Source organism: Echiichthys vipera, assembly GCF_963691815.1.
Source record: "Echiichthys vipera genome assembly, chromosome: 3".
NCBI lineage: Eukaryota > Metazoa > Chordata > Actinopteri > Perciformes > Trachinidae > Echiichthys > Echiichthys vipera.
In genome coordinates, this window is record NC_139828.1 from 27,561,774 (window position 1) to 27,582,732 (window position 20,959).

Below are 20,959 nucleotides of genomic sequence, written 5' to 3' on the forward strand. Positions count from 1 at the left end.
GGTAATTCATTTGTATTATCATTGTAAAAAAGGTATAATGTATATTTCGATGTATCCCTAATTGAAAAGAGAGTGCACTTTATCTTCACCAGGTGCGATATTTAGTGTAAATACTGTATATAAAGTATACACAAGCATAGTAGTATTTTGTAAAACGACAGCACTGCTCGTCATTATCATTTTCTGTGATGCCCACTTCATTCATCCAAATTACAGTGGGGATTACCTGCTCTAGATTCATTTTAGTTCATACATATCGTATTTTCAGCATCCTATTATGACACATTCCATGTTTATCTTTGTCATAGCTGCTGGGTTTTCATAACTGTGACTGAGTGATGCTGGTCAGACTGTCACGGGTGACCTGCCCCAGTCAATAGGGGAGGAAATGTGGCTGTGTCAGCAGGTCTGGCAGAGGGGATGTGAACCCACTGACAGAGACCGGAGGAGAGCCACGTAGAAGCTAAATTCAGCAGGAGCAGCAGCAGCACTGGCTGTGGGTGGAATGATGTCTGCTGCTTTATGGTTTTTAACAAACACTTTTTTAAAATTGCTCTTTTTTGTTTAATTCTTTGACATTGTTTCATTCTGGCATATTATGTGTCTTGTTGCTGCCTTCAGTTCCTGATATTTGTAAATGTGTTCTTATTATGCTTATCAAGCCTGTGTCTACAAGACAGAAAAAGAACAAAAAGGTGCTGTCTATGCTAAACTGTGCATTATGGAGGATTAAACAGTGTGCTAGGGAGGAATTTAATCGTTCTAAAAATAATGAATCCTATCAATTTTCCATCAGATAAATCAAATCTGTGTGAATTTGTTTACAGACACATAGAATTTACCAAAACCACTTCATTTGCAAGAGTTTAAGTGTTAAATATACGCAGAGATATTTTGAGTGTGTTAGCAAAATGTCTTTCAAGTTTTTTGGTGCTATATAAATCTTATTGTATCCACCAAGTATGAACCCAATAGCCCTGTAGACAGTGGCCTGTTTATCCTTCATGTCTGTCCCCTGCATCTTAATTAAGGCCAGTGTGGGAGGGGAAGATCTCTTAAACAACAAGATTACTGCCATTCTCCTGCTTTGTGGGAACTGGGGTATTGACCCACACATGAGTGTCAGAGAGCACAAAGCAGAGAGTGAGACAAAAAAACCCACTCCTTCTTCTTTCCTCGAGCCAGCCTACAAAAAGACAAGGGGGCATTTATACCCTGCCTCTTTACCCCCTCCAGACACTGCAACCAATGGGCTTTTTCATGACATCAGCCTGCTCACATCCTTTAGTCTACATCCAGAGCCATTGACTCAGTTTGGAAGAGAACAATCTGCTCTGCTGAAAGACCTGCAGTCTCACTGAAAACAGCTTTGTGTTCTGTGTGGGTATGACAAACAACACATTTTCTAGTACTGTTGACATACTGTATTGATAAACTCTTTAAGTTATGAATTCTAAGGTAGATTGATTAAGCAGAATTGTGACTGGCCTTACTTAACTTACAGACCTACCTTTGTCTGTATATTGATTATTGTGGGGGGCTGAAAATGTCCACTGCAATGTTTATTTTCCCTGAAACTGCATATTACCAGCCTGTAGATGGGATTTATTTTGTAGGGAATCAAGCCGCAAAGGATACCCATTTTCATCTGAACACAATGTCCAGACCGCCATGACACAGGCGTGGATTAAAATCAGCAAAATAGCTCTATAACAGGATACAGTTCTCAGTTGATATGTTGCAGATTTAGTGTTACATAAATTAGACAGCATAACTATTTTGGATTTGAATGTAATAAATAAATCAGAAACAGCCAAGTACATGGAATATTCTAATATTTGTCTCCCCAAGGTGTACTATGATGTATGTTTTATAATGCCTTCTGTGCTTTGACAGCCTGATGTCTACTGTTAATGAGCCACAGTTCTGAATCAGTACAGTTTGAACTGTTATGGTTAACTGTTAACTCTCAGGACAGGAGGACTCCAAACTAACACCATTTAAGACTAGGACAGTGAATATTGCAGTAAATATGTAGCCTGACTGTCCAAATTACCATGAAAAACATGGATATAAAGAACAAACAAACACCATACTGATTATCGTGATAGCATGTAGGGCTCGGCGATATTTTGACCAAACACCTCAATATTGATATTGTGACAATATTGTAGAGTTGATTATTGGTAAATAATATAAGAGTCTAGAAAGTTCAGAAGATGGCATCACTTTTCATGCAGCCTTTAAAACCAGGAAAATACCCTTGTGTCATATTATGACATCCAAAATCTAATATGTTATCTAGTTTCATAATATCAATATATTGCCCAGCCATTCACATGAATTCACTTAAATTCATTTTCCAGTCGCATGTACTTGGATAACTCAATTAATTGAAATCAAACTTTGTGTGATTAGAGAAATTCTAATTCACAGATTGAATCAAACATTACATCTCAGAGGACTTTCCAGTGTGTTTGCACTGAAAAAAGATTCCCTATGGACTTGGGTGCCTTTGATCCAAGTTTACACTGCTAAAGGAGACCCTGCTGTAGAGACAAGAAGATTTTTTAGTCAGGGAACTAAAATAAGTTCAAATAAGTGACGGCCCAAAAAAGCCACCAAGCTTGTTGTCTAGTCACCCATGACATGACGAAGGAGGAGGAGATGGCTAAATTGGGCCAAACCGTAAATATTTCAGGAAGCCTCATCCATTATTGACAAATGGCTTTACCTTCCGAAGCAGACAACGTATCAAGTATCTTTCCAGTCTCTTCTCGACCACAGTCCTCACTCTGCACTGTATAATCAGAGGAATGTAGGGTGCTCTGGACTACGTAAGTTAGCAAGTGCACAGAAGTCACACTCCCAAGTGTTTATATGGGTTATTTTATATGGACAATCTCTATCTGCCGTCATTGTGTGTATTAAATATTTGTATTAGTGGCAGATTTGAATAGAAAGATGTTGAAAATGTTGAGTCAGTTTTAAATCTGGCTTAATCTGGCCACATAAACCAGGATCTTATATCACCTCCAGCATGATGGTCAAGAGATTTCATGAGCAGGTGATTTCATGTTGTATAGCTCCTCTACCGCTCGCTCTATTCAGTAACTGAAAATACGAACCCTCTAGTAATTCGACAGCCGCCGATCTTGGAGACAAGCTCAACAAGGTGACACTTTGTCTTTAGATAGATAAATATGACGTCCTCAGTATCTCAATAATCTTATGAAATTAAAGCTGAGTCTAAATGAATTCCCTGCTCATATCAAATGGTCTTGGAACTGGTCCTGCTTGTTCATAGGAGATTTGCACAGTCACTCCTGACACAAAGCTTACACCGAGCTTCTGCCAACCCCTCTCTACACTTCTGGTGTCCATACAGTGTGAAGCAAGTGTTCACACAACCATTGTTGAATTCTAGGTCGCAAAGTCCCATATTACACTCATTTTCAGGCTCATACTTGTATTTTAGGTTTCTACTAGAACTAGATGCTTTAATACATCTGTATTCACTCTCTGTCTGAAACACATGTCTCTTTAAGAACTCTTCACAAAAAAGTCCAGCTCCTGCTCTGATTGCTCAGTATTTCCAGATCTTCCTTATCTGTGCTCATCTTTGCACTGTCATTGCAGCCGAGGAATGACTGTAGCACTGTAGCAGCACTTTCCACTTTTATGTACTGTATTATAGTTGTGACATCACAACTGTACAGAAGTCCTGACGGCTCGTTTAGGGACACAGTTTCTGAATACAGACTGTTTGCATCTCTCTATAGATTGAGCGTTTTCCACAGTATTTATATAGCATGTCGACCTGCTTTATAATCAAGACATGGAAATCTCACTTTTTACAATATGGGACCTTTAAGGCAATAGAAACATAGTACACAAAACACACACACTGTAGGTGAATTTTAAGATATTCTGAGAGTAAAATACTTACTTGTGGTGTTTCCAGACATCTGAATGATGCATTTGCTGTCTTTTCCGATCTCCCTTGAATTGAAGGGGCGGACACGCACCGCCACCTTCACAGAGGCCCCTGCCATGGTGCTTTCTTCCTAGCACCTTGGGGTGCCTTATTTAGGTCTGTAGAAGGGAGCAGAAGATAATCTTTATTTACACAATTTCTATTTTTATCATTATGAATCAAATAATATGAAAATGACATACTGCACAATATAAAAAACTGAGGTCTATTTTTCTTACATTTATGTTAAACATTGTAAGTGCAGAATATTACACCTTATGGTTGATGTGATCAGCACAATAGAGGAGGACATGAAAAGACCATGCATGGTCAGCTACAGCCAAGGGAGATGGATAATAAAGCTAGCAGTAACAAAAGAAGTGCAGCAGCAGCAGCTAAATGTCAGGCTATTTCCCTGGGTGACAATGGCTCTGATTCCAGCCACAAATCCAGGGTCTGGCTCCGTTCAGCAGCTCGGTTTCATGAAAAACTCGTAACTCGTTATACTGTCTCCTAAAAGAGTAAATATGAACATTAAATCACTGTGTGATCTTAGTGTGTCGTGTCATCGTGACTGCATCAAGAGCAACCATGACTCATCATCTGTGTTGATAAAATTACAATTATTTAATATTTTCATCAATAAGCTTGAGCAATATGATTTAACTAGCTTTCACTGCATGCCTCAGGTCTAACTGCCAATATCATAAAGCTATCAAAATGTATAGCATATCAATAAGACAAGGTGTCATTTCTTTTACTTCATGTACGCTTAAGATTTGTGATAATGTTGGATCAATCAATATTCAGAGTTATGCTTTGTGACTCATTTGTCTGTCATCGTCACTGAGTGTCGTAAATCTGCTGTGTCACCCTGCTTCCTGGTACACCCCTAAACTAATTAATGCATTTGTGAGATGTATACATTCACTGTTAATACAATGGGAAATAGGTGTTTCTGTTTTCCAAGCACGTCCGTACTGTATACTGAGATTTAATTGGGATTCATTTTAAAAAACGATTCAACATCAAATTCAAAAGTGTTTTGATATCAAGTGATGAAGATGAAATTCACAGCTTGATGCTTATCTTATGATCACCCACAGCAACTGAATTCCTTGTTGTGTAATACTGGTGTAAAATATCAGTGAAAGATTTAAATATTGTTTTCTCATTGACGCCCATGTTCATAATTCCATCTCAATATCATACAGATGCTCAGACCAATCAGCTGATGATGCAGCCCAGCTGGGCGGACACCACAAAGACTAATACTCCACTGTTGATTTGAGTATGACGATAGTTTGACATAATATGACGTTAATACTGGTAAAAAATATATATTTCATTCGGATCTTTTTAGCAAAGCCTTAACCCCCAGGCTAAGGCTTAATTAAGGCCCATATTTGGTTGGGCTAAAACTGATCATTCATGCTGAAATGACTGTCTATTAAAATACTTATTGCGTCAAGCACAGTTTATATGCTACTATCTCTTCTGAATTAACAGCAGTAGCAACGCGTCTTGTCCTTTACCTTTCTCCCAATGGCAGGGCGTTTATCCCTGTCTTCCTGCTCACACAATTAAAAGACATTCGTATCAGACGGTATTAAAATAACATGCTGCTGTTTTAAAGAGCAGCTTTGATGCCATTCTGTCTCTATACTATCTGAACGACATTGACAGCCTCTTCAATGGCCGCACCCTATGCTCATCTTCCCAGGAGATTTAACACTAAGTAAATAAAGACTGTCTCGTTAAAAATGCATTACCTGTGAGACAATGCTGAATAAAAAAAATGGTAAACCTACCTCCGCAGTGTTAATAACGTCTTGCCCCCGGGTAGAAACCGCGTTAGTCGTGTTTGTCTGTTTTAATATCCAGCTCCGTAGCTGCTTCACCTCCTCTGGTCTCCTCCAGGTCTGGCGCTGCCCCTGCTAACAGCCTCTCCTCTCCATGAAGACGGGAAGGGCTGAGGTTACCGCCGACGGTGTCTTGGACCCACCAGCCCGCCCCCCTCTGCCCTGCCTTTCCAGTGAGGGACCCTGGGAGGAAAAGGAAGGTGGCCGGTCGGTTTGTTTGGATGTTCAGCGGCTTCTTCCCACTCCGAATCGGTCAAAATGGCCCTATTGTCTGCCTGTCTTTGGTGAGGATGCTCGAGCTCCACTGAGCCGGTGACATCACCACCGAGGGAGGTAACAGCATCAATGCAGTGGTGGGAAGAGAGAGGGAGAGGAGGGAGGGGAGGAAGACCTGGAGCAAGAGCACTATCCCTCCCAAAACACCTCACACAGCCTCAAAACTGCTGTTTTATACTTTTATTAACAGTTAATAGACAAAATACAGATTTTTTTAAAAAGGGATAAACCAGCGTAGTCCATGCCTACTTACAGGACAGGTTTGTAGGCAGTGGACAAAAGGAGCGTTTGTTTTGAATAGCATTTAGTAGGTCAATCCAGGGACATCAAGCTGAGGGCAGACAAACTGGCACACAGCAGGTCTTTGCACCATGGAAACTGCCTGTTCAGTGAAGCACACAAAACAGCATTTCAGAGTTTGGCCACAAAAACAGGATTATAGCAGAAATATTATCATGTTTTCTTTGCAAATGTGGTGTTTCTGTATGCATCTTTCTGGTGTGGGTTGTCTGCATTGCAGTTTGCAGGTTTTGTAGTCTGTGGTGTTGCTACATGCTGTGTTTACTGTAGCAAATACTAAAAGTTACATTTAAACAGAGTATAAAGGGTCTTTTTCACAGCAGGCTTGTCATTGTAGGAAAGGTACAGGTGTTACTAATAATCTAATAATATTACCATGGTTATTTATTGAAGTGTCCCAGCACGCACACTAAACCATCAAGAGCCTGACACTGAAGCAGCTGTAATTTCATTTAATCTTATCTTCTCATTTATGCCTGTGCTTTTCCAACTGTGACATGTAAAAATGTAAATATCTGCAGCCTAATCTCTTTTTAAAGGTTGTTGTTTTGTATGTATCATGCGCAACACAATTACAGAGAAGCAGTTGGTAATAAAGATCTCACGTAAAATATGTATAAGAACGGAAGAAAGATCATAGAAGAACCACAACAAAATGAGAATAAATACAAACAGTAGTGCAAATTAAGAAGGATTCAATTCATAGAAAAATGTGAATAAATAATTAAATGTAAAATAGAGTAACAGTGATATAATAAATTAATATACATTAATATACAGGAATAAATAGGAATGTTTCTCTTACATGAAAGGTTTGGCTGTTGTACTACAATAAAAAAATTCTGTGAAATTTAAAAATCTGAATAATTGGAACTAATTTAAAATGACCATTCATTGCTTTTAGAAAAAAATTACATTTTATGAAATAAAATAAAAACATCGGATCCTATGATAGAACCTCCCTTCAGTAAGAGATAAACATATACACCTTTGTAATCAGCCTGTGTAAAAATATATAAATATATAAACAGACAAAGATGAGATGGTTTTTTGCAGCAAAGCTCTTCGAGAGTCATTAAGCTGATTGGAGAGGACTGGGCCTTATAATGTCAATGTGCCCTTGTACAAGTGACCTGACCCGTACACTACAGTATAGTAATGGTCTGGTCGCTAAAGAGGGTGTTGCTATCAGATCAATACTTTTTCTATCCACAATAATCCATCTGAAGACAAACAATTGTGCATAGACGTGTTTGCCGTCCCACTGCCTGTAGTCTATGTAAACATAATTCCAAATGTATTGTATCTATTGTATAATTGTGTTACTATCTAACTGCATTGGTTGAAGCCATTTAACATGTACTGTCTTTGTTTGTATTAAGATAAAATACAGTCAGCTGCACATGAGGGTTAGTAGCAATAAAGGGTAGTGAGCACAAACTCTCTTTCTGGTGGAAGAAGACTTTGGCTGCTCAGGTTTCAGCCTGAGTGAAACACAATGCAATTGTGTTTTGTGACCTTGCTCTTTGCACAGTCCTACTGTTCCTATTGCTTACTCCCTCTCTCTCTCTCTCTCTCTCTCTCTCTCTCTCTCTCTCTCTCTCTCTCTCTCTCTCTCTCTCTCTCTCTCTCTCTCTCTCTCTCTCTCTCTCTCTCTCTCTCTCTCTCTCTCTCTCTCTCTCTCTCTCTCTCTCTCTCTCTCTCATGTCTCTCTCATGGACACATTTGCTTGGCGCGTAACATCTCTCTTGGGCCCCTCCCTGTCTCCTCCACTTCTGTCTGATGCAATTGCTTTATTTAATTCATCAGCATTAAGATTTCAAGGTCTAATCCATGTACGGAAATAACATACTGTTGTGTAGTGTAGCCATGATCTGCCAACACCACAGAGAAAAAATAAGAAGTGAGTCTGAATCACAACAGACAAAAAATGATGATGTCACTGGCATGAATCATCACATACTAGATGAGGTACCCCATATACACTTGCCCTCCTGGTTTTAAAAGTGGGCCAAGCAGAAGGCTCAGTTTTATAAGTGAGTGTAAAAGGAAATGTCTTTTGATTATTTAGCAGCGTCCACATCAGGACCAAGACACCAAGCTGCAGGAGCAGTGGTGATATTGTTTCTGCCCAGCCTGCAGCTCTGTTCTGCCATGTCTAAATTCAGTGGCAAAGGAGCCTGAATAATTTATTGGTTGAGTGAGCTGTTGGCTTGAGCCTATTGTGACAGACATGTTTTCTTAAAGAGACGCCCTTGATATGTGTCTGTCAAAGCATCTAGAGCAAACTCCCAAATCACATTTGACATGGAAACAATAGAGTCAATGTTGTGATGAATTGCTCATAGATTATTTTGAAAGAAAGAAAATTATAGATCATTCTGCTCATGGTCAGTAACAAGAACACGTGCATTTAAAAGTGTCGATACCACAGTGTAGAAACATCAACTAACAGTACATGAGAATTAGCATCAAAATGCGCTTTGAGTCCCGAAAGTGAAAGTACTCATGATGCAAAAGTCAATTTCGAAATAATACATGTTATATAATTGAATTCTAATTCATCAATGTGTAAGCATCACTGCAATGTTGCATGGTAATGGTGGGGCTAATTCTAACTCATTTCAATTATATGCTGCTGTGTCTATAAAATAATCGTATCTATCAAAATCACATTAATCATCATAATAATGATCGTCATCACAATACATGACTGAATGTATTAATAATCTGCAGTACAACATTTTCCTCTGAAATGTAGTGGAGTAGAAGTATAAAGTGGAATAAAATGGAAATACTCAAGTAAAGTACTAAATACCTCAAAGCTCTACTGAAGAACAGCACTTGAGGAAATATACTGTAGGGGAGACCAGGGATGGTTGTAACAGCACCTCTTTCCCCATGAAGAGGTGACCTTAGAATCATTAGACCGATTTCATGTAGGACCACTTCCTTTCTGACCTCGTATACTAAATGTCATTTGTGAAAAAGTGTGCATATTTCACATCCAAAATACTGAGTTTATGGTATGAAAGTGATTTTTGGACCAAGTCCATTTTGATTTGTACTAAAACTGTTGGATTTAGAATTATGAAACTTTATTAAAGAGTAGGTATTTCATCTATGCTGCTACAGCTAATGAATGGCTGACAGGGCTGGGGGGAAATGTTACAACTAACCCTTTATCACACATATGCGTATAGGTATACAGTAAAGTGCACATGTTCTTAAAGGGATTCAAAAGCGGTGAGTTCTTTTTGTTGTTTGTGAACCACTTGGGGAAGTTGTGGTGTGGTCTCATCGCGTGTTTAATTCTTCATTCTTATTGTTACAACTTAATGATTCGACATCGGAATCAGAATCAGAAATACTTTAATAATCGCATGGGGAAATTGTTTTCCTTTTAAGCTCCAGCTATACAAACCATATATTTAACAACAACAATATTATACAGCTAACATACAGTACATCCATAAATTCTGTGATATAGCTGGAGATGTTGCAGAGGTGTAGTAGACAAATAAAGGTACTTTGTGTCCAAATTTGAGAGCGTGCTGAGACACCACTGTGCATTGTGACCTAGCTCCTGATTTTAGTGGCCTCTGTCCTGCTGCCATCGGGGATGTTGCCTGTGAGATAAGCTCCCCCTGGTGGACTCAAAATAAATGGACACTGTAGATACTAAAAAGAAGGTAAAACAACCTTCAATCACAATTGAAAAGGTCTGATTCATCAGCTAATAGACTTCGCTTTATTTTCATGTCAAAATTTGGTAGATTGCAACTCCCAGGTTTGGTTGGCATAATTGTTTTTCCATGTAAATTCCTGCACATAATCGAAATTAAAATAATATCAACCGGCACTTTGAAGCAAAGGAAAACACTATTTGGCTCAGTTAAAGGAGAACAGTTTATTGTAGAGTTCAGTGACATCTCACATGTAACCTCATATCCAACAAAATCTCATGACAAAAGGAAAAATTCTTTCAGTGACAGAAGTAGTTTGGTACAGCAGGCAGGTTACTGACAATTCACCGCATTGACCACTTGCGCAGTGGTCACCTCAACATTTACCTCAGTTTACATCCATCACAGCCAAAGGGGATGACTGGCTCTGTCCAACAAGCTTAGTGTGAGTAAAACAAATGTATATGTCCTCAACCTTGAACATGGGATGAAAGACACGAATAGTCATTGCTGAAAGCCTCTGTAAATTACTGTAAGATGCCCTCATTTCGCTTATATTGCTCACATGACAAATAGAGTGCTCATTAATAAAAGGCAATACCCTGCACAGAATGATTTATATGTACAGTGTGAAACTGTGTTGAGAAAGTTTGTTAAAATCCCTCTCATCACAGAAAAATGATTCTTTGTCTAATTCAAGATTTTGAATCAGCTTGATCGCGACACTGCCGTCTATCCTGTTGACCATCGCAGGATTTCAAATTAAAATAGCATAAATGACACTGGCAAAAGTACAGCTTCTGTTATGTAATAAATAAATGTGTCACTATTATAGACCAATTCAAAAGCGTGTATCACTAAAACACTGCTAAAATAAGTCACTAGTAATATATGTTAATTAGGCTGACACTTAACAGCACCTTTCAATGGTAACATTGCAGTACAGACTGTACTGTGTTATAATACCTTATATATGTATTGGCAGGGATGGACGTACAGGTACATTTGACTTCAAGTTCAACTTCATTTGACTACAGTCTTAAAGCCACTGTTACACTTCCATACCATGCATAGTGCACAGGATCAATGCCTGGTGATTTCACATTTAAAAAAACATCATTAGGCCATTGTTAAGTGTGGTGATTTCTCAATTACTTGAAGTGTATGACGTCAAACTTCCTGAATGTGAATTATATGTGAACAACTCACAGTAGCCGAGTTGTAACTATGTGTGATTTTAGGTTACTAGTTGTTATGTTGTTTAACTATTCCCATGGTAACTAATTTCAAGTTTGTCACGTTATTTTCCATGGTGAATATAGTCTGTAAGTGGCCCTTTTGTAATATGACTCAACGTCCATTTGCAATGTGACAAGCAGATGTCTGAAAATTCAATTAGGAAAAGCACCCATGAAGTCCTTTATAAGAATATATAAAATCAGATATTAAATTGGACTAATATTTCCATTATCTTTTTCTTATTATATGTGATTATTATTTTAGTAAGTTGCTCAAATGTCATATGCAAGTTTTGTTTTCTGCAAAGAATGTGAAAAACATATATACCTGTATCTTTTATTACTCACTGTAAAGTTACCATAAGGGAAATATGGTCTCATTCAAATGTTGTTTTTTTAGGTGCTGAATTGCTCACTGAAGGGTAGGGGAGGCATTACTGAAATCCTCCAAATGCACACATTAATGAGGACAATTGTTACTAGCTAGTTAATACATTTGGGTGCAGAAAACACTTAAAGGAGCAGTTAGACATTTGGGGAAATATGTTTGTTTGTGTTTTACCCCAGGATCAAGGATTGATATCAATTTCAATGTGCATCCTGTTCAGAAATAGGCCAGGGACGTGTTTAACCTCACTTAGTGCTAGGGCAGCAAGCAAGCAGATACAGCTAGCTTAGCGGCATCAAATTAGAAAAAAGCACCTTCTGAATACAAGTAATATGTTTTTAATACAGAGTATACTATTTATGCACATGCCATAAAACCAGACAAAGCAGTTGAGGTTATTTTTTCACCAACAACTGCTTTGTAGGATGCAGCGTCTCAACAGTACTGTCCAATTAGTGGTGTTATATTATTGGTGACTAGCTAACAAGACAGTGTGTATCGGTATCCTAGCTGTGTTTTTTTTTCCATAGTTTTTAACAAGTTAGCCACAGCTAAGCTATCTTTTCTCATCATCTTTGTGCTAAGCTATTATGAACACACTTCCATGTATATCTCTGTACAAAATCATATACTGTAATACTGTGTATGGACCTAGTCTCCATGATGTCACCCATAGGTTTCTGAAAAGCCAAGATCAAGCTCAAAGTAGGTGGCTGCAGGTGGCTCTGGCCATGTTGGCAGTGCCGTCGTCTGACACCCGATTAATCCAAAAATGGGCAAAGAGCAGATGAGCTGAGGCGGGCTGAATGAAGCCTACAGTCTCTTGTGACGATCCAAACAGTCGATATTAACAGGAAAATTAGTTATAGAGATCAAAACCATTTTTGTTTTTGTTTTTTGCTGGAGACATGTTTACTTCTGCTGTAAAGTTGGCCATTTTAACATGGGGATTAACTCACTTTTGTCGCCAGCCTCAAGTGGCCATTCAATGAACAGCACTTTTTGGCACAGAGATGACACTTTGTATCAATCTTGGTAACATGACAAAACAAGTATATTTCCCCAAATTCTTTAAGAATGAAAAACACACAAGTCTGTTCACTGGGATATCATATAGTTATTTTGAATGGCTTAAAACTTGGTGAAAAAGCCATGAGCATAGCTCTAGCCATTGTAGCTTCCCTTCCTGGAGTCACTGAGGCACTACTTCCTTCAAAGAAGCCAGGGCTGAATGGATGCGGACATGGAGCCTGTTCTCAAAGTCATAGCCTGTAAAATCCTCCTGATAGATAGATAGATAGATAGATGGATAGATGGATAGATGGATAGATGGATAGATGGATAGATGGATAGATGGATAGATGGATAGATGGATAGATGGATAGATGGATAGATAGATAGATAGATAGATAGATAGATAGATAGATAGATAGATAGATAGATAGATAGATAGATAAATAGATTTAATCAGCCATTGTAACATGTAAGTTATTTCTAACATTATCTGGGACATTGATGATAGCTGTGTAAATATTTTACCTTTGCTTGAAGTAGCAATGATCTCCCCTTTCCCACAGTCTGGATTGCAATATAAAAAAGGCCGGGTTATAACTGAGCATGTCGTCACATCAGTACAATCCAAATAAAGATGTGAATGAATAAAAATGTTAATGCTGTCTGCAGCAGACTGACCTCCTGTTTTGCAAGGAGTATACATCCAAGCTCATAGACGGCATAAGGCTGAACGTATGAGTTGATCTGTCGTCCGTACTCATCTCTAGCAGCCAGCTGGAATGCCTGGATCACAGATCAAATGGAAATGAGAGCAAGCTGAGTAACATTCAAAGTGCAGATTAACTGCAGAGGCATTTCGTTCTAAATGTCGACTGATACCTGAACAGCATCCCTCATATTTCCATGACATTTGTGAATGGCACCCAGAAGGAGGTGTTTTAGGCCTCTGCACGAAGTCGAATCTAAACTCTGTAACACTGAGCAGACATAAAGAGTAAATTATCACACAGGGGGGAATGAGATTCTCAGAAATACAGCTGCAGTTAACTTGGTTATGCTGCTTTGAATCACCAAGTTTACATTCACCCTGATTCATTATCTGCAGTTTAGATGAGGAGCAGTTTGGAAGCGCTTTCCACAGATACAGCACTTCAATTACACCGAGGATGCATAGCTCTCTGGTGGGCGAGACCTTTCTCAATCTCTCAGCCTGCAGGTAGGGATCAGACAGAGAAGTAAAACTTTTTTGACACTCTTGTGATGACTTATGAAAGAGAGAAAAAGGGCTATATCTGTAGCAAAACCCACCCTTTTGACAGCAAACTGCTCTATCTGGTTGTTTTTCCTCTTGAACAGCTTCTGCACATCTTTGAAAACCCCGCTTGCTCCATCCAGGTCACCTGAAGCCCCCTGACACACTGGAAAAACGATTATATAAAATACAGAGTAGGAACATCCAAGCAGTGTAAGAGTATGTGAGTGTGTGACAGGCTTACCTCCAGTCAGGTAGGCGTAGTAGCACTGCGACCAACGTGACTCATTCTTCAGCCTTTCAAACGACCTGTACGCATCTTCAAAATTCATCTCTATCATGCTGCACCAACCTGAAACAAAGACAAGCAGACAGAGACCATTTAATCCCTCCCTGTGCTGTACTCCTGAGCGCCAGTATGTAAAAACTAATCTGATGAGCAAACACGTACCAATCTCATAGAGACACACATGCTGGATCTCTCTTTGGTCTGATGCAAGCTCTAAAGCATCATGGAAACAGGCCAAAGCGCTGTTGATATGACACTAGGGACAGAGGAGAGAGCACACACACATTCAGGTAACAGTAGTTATGTTACATACACACTACACTACATGCACGTGTTAAATGAGAGACTTAGATAAATAGACGGTGGATTAGATGTTGGTGAGTAAGTGAACCACCTGACATGCATATTAATTATATGTGCTTGAACAGAGACTGCTGTTTTCAGATTCTTCTGTTTTTTCTACTGTATATTTCCCATCCAATGTCTTTATCCAGCATTACAAACAAAAAATACAAAAATAAACCACTTCCAGCTTCAATAGACTTTTAAAAAAAATGGCTCATCTGTCACTGAGTCTGCCACACATACCTCTAGCCTGTGAACCCGTCCTTTAAAGAACATGAAGAGGGATGAGTTGGGGTAAACCACGGACTTTCTCTGCAGAATAGCCTTGGCTTCCAGCAATCCATCGTGTGTATCAGAGCCATCCAGAGCGAAGAAAGGCAGCACTACTGTGTGGTACCACAAGAGCGCCAACCTGAGCAGCACGACAGGAGAATCACATCAGTCAGCCTGGAATTTGCGGACTGAGGCTCAATCAGAGTCCGTAGTTATCTGAATAGTTGTGATATGAGGTAAAAATGGAGAGTAACAGAGCAGTTCACTGTTGTTCTGTATAAACTAATAATGGCAGTATAGAATATATTTCAATTAACATAGGTCTGTGTTTCACATGTAGAAAAGGTTACACAGACATGTTGGTTTCACATACCTGCCATCAAAAGTTTACAGTTTGCCATAACAGGCGAAAAACCATATTATGTGATTATGCGATTATGTGAACCATGTCCATGTCTTATTTTACAGTTGAAACACAGATCTACCTTTATTGAAATATATTCTATACTGCCATTATTTGTGTATACAACAGTCAAAGAAGAAATGTTACCAGAGAAAGTGATCTAAGCTAAGAAGGTTCTAATTATGGGGACGGGATCGGCATTATTCATTGGAATTTAAAAAAAGCCTTGTATGAAATGAAATGTGTCTAATTTTAGGGATGTTCTTTTAACTGTTGTAATTTGTTGCTAGTTAGCATTATTTTTTTAATTACAGGACAGGAAGGTTAAGAACAACTGACACAGTTGATACTCAAAGTTCCCAGGATTTAGTGTTGAGGGTTCTTGGTTTTCCCCAGTTATTGAGCCTGCATTCATTGATGCAGAGTTGGGTGATGAATATCATTATGAGCGACACCTTTCACATCACAACTAGCCCTTTTGAATAACTTTAGTTGTACAATTTGTTTGACAAATAATGGCACATATCGGCCTCTACGTAAGAAAAAAAGATACAGGGAGCCGACTCACGTAGCGAGTGGTGCCTTCATGTCCTTGCTCTCACTTGCATACATAAGGGAGGTCAGGCCCTGGAGACGGTCACCAGGGAAACCCAGAAGGTTGATGATCTTGAGTAGGTGTGGTGGTACCATGGAGATGCACAGGTGGAAGAGGCCGTAGCCAAAGCTGACGGAGCCCTTGAGCCGGTCCAGAGCCTCGGGAGTCACACAGTTCTCTACCGGCGCGTTGTGGTTGGCATTGTCCGTGGAGAGGGACTCCTGGTGGACAGAAGACCTCCGCTGACAGGTGTCCTGCAGTTGGCTGATGTCACTGTGGCACTTATTGTACATTTTCCATGCCTTACGTAGAATCCAGCCTCCTTTGATATAAGCTGTTAGTGGAAACAACATACTTTTGATGAGGTATTTCATGTTTTTCTCGGGTAGAAGATCATCATTTTCTGTAATCATTTGAAATTTTGACAAAACAAACATTGTGAAATCAAATAATTTTTACAAACCAAACAATCAATTGATTAATCTAGAACATAATCAGCAGATGCATATATGATGGAAATAATCATTAGTAAGTCCTATAATAAATACAAACCTGTTAAAAATGAGCTCTGCCTTAACCAACTATAACAGTAAAATCTTGCACTTATATTTATGCATGAGTAATAATAATCTAATGATAACTAACATAATAGTAAAACAGTCACAGGTGCTATTTATTACTTTTAATGGGAAATAATTTGATATTTCAATGGAATCATATCGGGATGAAATCAAATAGCAAGATATCGTTATAATATTAATAGTAATAATAATAATAATAATATATATTATTTGTAAGCGCCATTCAGAGCACTCAAGGACACTTTACAAAGATAAAACATTTAATAACATGTTGTGATATACAATTAAATCATCTAAATTTAAGCAATAACTAACTTAAATTTTCAAAGAATATAATATGAAATAGTTTGAGTTTATATTCTGCATTAAAGTTCTAAATAAATAAATCTAAATAATGAGGTGATGTGTTTTATCCATACTGAAGTAAACAAGAATGGGCTGTAACATGTGGTTATTTCATATAGAGTATTTATTCATTGAATTATCAGAGAAAATGCTATATCATGATACATATTGTTATCGTGATATAAAATATAGAAGAGAAGAAGAAGAAGATTTTGCCGTATCATCCAGCCCTACTTTCAGGACATTATACTTACATGCTTGTAGTTATCAGTTATAAGAAACATTTTTTATTCAGTTAATTAGCTGCTCCATCGATCAACTAAGTGTTTCAGAATCAAACTGAATAATGATTAAACAAACATTTTTTATGCTCACACACCTGCCTTTATATACCACGTCTGCAGTAAAAATATGAACTCATCACAAATTCAGTTATTCCTCATCATCATTCATCATTCATTTATATACGGTCTACATGCAGTCATACCGACACACAGCACTGAGATGACATAACGCCTCAAATACTGGTTGCCATGAGAGACAGACATTTAAGGTCATACTTGTTGGCTTGTGGGATGGATTTGAATACCTGAAAGTTCCTGCTTGACGAAGGAGAGCACAGCGAGGTACACCTGACAGTCAGCCACAATGATCTGTCTCTGTAGGCGGTCCACGACCACAACACCTGACCTCTGGGAGTCCATCTGTAACAGGCGCACACAAACACACGCACATTGAATATGCAGTAATACACATAACCTGCACATTTACCCAGAGGCTGGTTGCCAGAGTTTCCTGAAGGACCAAGAGCTGCTAGACAGCCCCCACACTCCTCACTCCGTTTGTTGATTACATTTCACAGAAGCCCTAATTAAATCTGTGAATGGGTTTGGCATGATCTCACCGCTGCCTGCATCATTAGGCCAGATGCCGAGGATATAAACATGTTAACTGAACAGCACTCTATTCGGTGATGTAAGGAGACAGCAGCAATGATGGAATCCTGTTTGCTCACACAAACTACGTGAAAAAAGCTGGTGTTGTTGCTGTTCAGTTTTTAAAAGTATATCTATTTATTATATATTTTCAACTGTCCATAGCTTTGTACTCACACTTTTTTTAATCTTGTTTCTGATTGTCTCTATGACTCCGGCGCTGTCGCTCTCACACAGTTTCTCAGTGGTCCTCAGGTCGTCACAGGCTGTCTGCATCTTCTCCTCCTCAAATGTCATCATGGCATTCTGCAATGTAATGCAACATTTCTTTTGGTAAAATTTCTTCAAAGGTCCCATATTGTACAAAGTTAGATTTATCAAAATAAAATACCACTTAAAGGTCCTGTGTTGTAACTTTTGTTTAATTACGAAGCAGATATTGACTAAACTATATAAAGGTAGTAAGTGCTGCTAAAGTGATGTTACAGTCATTTCTAGTCGCAATGACGGTGCAGAAACGCCAAGAGTACAGATGCGGAAGACCCTGAAAGGTTGACCAATCAGAGGAGACTGGGCTTTTCAGGAGTGGGTCTTAAAGAGACAGGTGTTAAAACAGTGTTTCAGACAGCAAGCGAGTACAGGTATATTCAGTGTTTTTTTTAACATTAAAGCATGTAAACATGTGCTCATAGAAACCCAAAATACAAGTATGAATCTGAAAATGTATGGGACCTTTAAAAAACATCCACTGTCCACCTAATATGGGACCTTTAAAAAACAGTGTTGTATTGCATGATTACTACATCGGATTGTCTTGTTTCACAGAGCGGATCTATGCTTGAGCGGGCTTAAATTCAGTAACATAATAATAGGAGGGAAGGAATGTTATGTAATTGTCTTGAAAAGGACAAAGGGTTCTTTCAGTATAACACTGAATGGAGGAACACAGTGACATCTGTACAGCTGTGTGTTTGGAGTTGGAGAGACCCTAGACGGCTAACACGGTCAGAACAGCTTTGCTCTGATGTTGCTGAAACCTCTTTGGATCACTTTGAACGAGTGAGGAAATAATAACACATAAATGAAGTAGGAGGTACAAAATGTAGTGACATTTGAGTGACATTTAGAGTTTTATGTTTTCGCATTTTGATATTTTGTTATATAACTGAGGCATTCACTCCATTCATTCTGCATTTTAATTATGTCAAGTCTGTGCATGTATGAAAGCCCGCCATGATGATCAGATGTCACTACCCCCAATGCCTTCAGGACCATTTAGCATCTGGGGACAGAAGATGACATCATCTCTGGCTTCATCGTGTGAGTGTCGTCACGAGGGGCAGCAACAGTGTGTGGTGTGTGTGTGTGTGTGTGTGTGTGTGTGTGTGTGTGTGTGTGTGTGTGTGTGTCTCATCAGTGATGGATGCAGAGTTGCAGTAATGTGCTTCTCTGAAAGAGCAATGTTCTTCTTCAGAGGAAGAAGATGCATCCATTATGTTAATGGATGGAAAAGCAGGAGATGCTGCCAGGGGTGACAATGAAAGCAACCAATTTGATGGACTGGATTATTTTAGGTGATACTGATGCTCTCCTTATGAACTGTGACCGTACAGGCTTAAATCTAACTCTGTTTCTATATCTATTATATGATTCACTCTTTTGTCATTCCTTAACAATAACTGCTGATCACTTTATCACCAGCTGAGAGGAAACTCACCAGGAAACTGACGAAACTAGCCCCAAAGCTCATCAGTGGGCTGTGGGTCCTACACAGAGAACAGAAAGCAGAACGATGAGACCAAAGAGGGAAACAGAAACAAACTAGGTTGAATATTCTGTTGGGGATTGTGATTACAACACAATCTCAATCATTGTCTTTCTACAGCTGTGGCACACCTGTGCTGTGAGGAAGGGAAAAATCATGTGCATTTCTGAAAGGAGCCATGGATGGTAACTTTTCCAGACAGCGTGTACAGGAGCAGGTGCACCCACAATCTCCATGTTCAGCTGTCACGACCAATCTGTTTGTTTGATGTAATGTGTCCACCTCTCACTATTTGCAATTTCTTTTAAGGAAAAATGCCCCTAAATACATAGCTACTTCAAAAATATGTCTGATGTGCATGGATGAACTTGCAGAAGCAAGTGTCCAAACAGGCTCAGATAAAGCAGTATAAGAATAATAATAAGTGTTAATTAGTAGGTTAGTAGTGCATGCTGTACCCAGTGTTCTGAATTTCACTTGGATGGTTTAGACACTTTTTTCTTGGAGTGATATCTTGCTGATATTAAAGGCGTATAGTGATGCAACACACTGCAACACATTATCATGGCGATGAAGCATAAAGTATTATACATTACCTGTATCTCCTGAACAGCTCGTCGCTCTCTTTGAATCCGTTGTTGAGCAGCATGTTAATACCTTGCAGGGCCATCTCAGCATCATCTATGTACTCTGCCTTCTCCTCTACCTGCTGCTGCTGCTGGGACTGCTCGGGACCCGCCATTGTTTATACCACAGCGCGGTGGATGTTGAATTACACCAGTGCGATGGAGGACAAAATATGAACCCGTTTCTTTCTTTCGCATTGGTTAATTTTCACTGGTGTAGGAGAGGGATTTAAACAGAGACGCGCCTCTGGTCGGCTAAAAAAGGAAAAAAGAAGAGAGGCTGTGCAGCTTCCGCAGGCTCCAGACGTCTGTGCACCTGAGGGAGAGGCCACTGATGCCCAGACGGGCTCACTCACACTGCACTCCAGCGATAACACTTGTCATTGTTCTTGCCGACAGCAGACGCTCAGTCATAAGCCAACGCGCCTATTTGTCACCAAATCAGCCATCCGTCGGTTTCCCCCTCTGATACTCTCATCCGTGCAGCAGCATCTGATGCATTACATAACGGGGATCCAGGCTGCTGTGCTGCTCTCTCAGTCCCACGTAATGTACTCGTCAAACGGCTTGGCGTCATAACGCACGGCGCATCGCCGGGAGGATGGAGGGATGAGGCCCGCTGAGGCGGAGCAGCATCCTGTCAGCTTTCATCGCTCAGGCTCCCTCCGCACCCACAGGCTCAAAACCCAGCCCTCTCCTCCAACCGGCAACCAATAGACATACAGCCTGAGCCGGCCGCAGTCACACTGATGACAGGCAGATGAGGAGGATCCAGGCAGAGCTGCAGCTTGTTCCGAGATTAGTAGTGCT

General features: G+C 39.5%; 2 protein-coding genes across 12 annotated transcripts in view; both read right to left on the bottom strand.

Annotated features, from left to right (window-relative positions):
* Positions 1 to 5,989, bottom strand: part of kif1aa (kinesin family member 1Aa) — a 43,966-nt gene extending 37,977 nt beyond the window's left edge. For all 9 annotated transcript variants that reach the window (XM_083940395.1, XM_083940396.1, XM_083940393.1 and 6 more), the window contains exons 1-2: positions 5,788 to 5,989; positions 3,950 to 4,095 (exon numbers count right to left, since the gene is read on the bottom strand). In XM_083940395.1, the coding sequence (XP_083796521.1) occupies positions 3,950 to 4,055 (106 nt within the window). In that variant the 5' untranslated portion in view covers positions 4,056 to 4,095; positions 5,788 to 5,989. The remainder of the gene's footprint in view (positions 1 to 3,949; positions 4,096 to 5,787) is intronic.
* Positions 5,990 to 12,833: 6,844 nt separating this feature from the next.
* LOC310945178 (tetratricopeptide repeat protein 39C-like) lies at positions 12,834 to 20,265 on the bottom strand (the record flags this gene model as incomplete). Of its 3 annotated transcripts, none has more annotated exons than XM_083911196.1 (14): positions 12,834 to 13,008; positions 13,266 to 13,304; positions 13,419 to 13,523; positions 13,620 to 13,717; positions 13,827 to 13,950; positions 14,049 to 14,158; positions 14,237 to 14,344; positions 14,444 to 14,537; positions 14,870 to 15,038; positions 15,871 to 16,231; positions 17,413 to 17,527; positions 17,936 to 18,064; positions 19,476 to 19,524; positions 20,120 to 20,265. In XM_083911196.1, 14 exons carry the CDS (start codon positions 20,263 to 20,265, stop codon positions 12,919 to 12,921), a joined length of 1,737 nt encoding a protein of 578 aa, XP_083767322.1. In that variant the 3' UTR covers positions 12,834 to 12,918. The 3 variants fall into 3 exon arrangements, with proteins under 3 accessions (XP_083767322.1, XP_083767324.1, XP_083767323.1); XM_083911198.1 differs by having other exon boundaries at positions 17,413 to 17,524; positions 20,120 to 20,232; XM_083911197.1 differs by having other exon boundaries at positions 17,915 to 18,064; positions 20,120 to 20,228.
* Between the last annotated feature and the right edge of the window lie 694 nt (positions 20,266 to 20,959).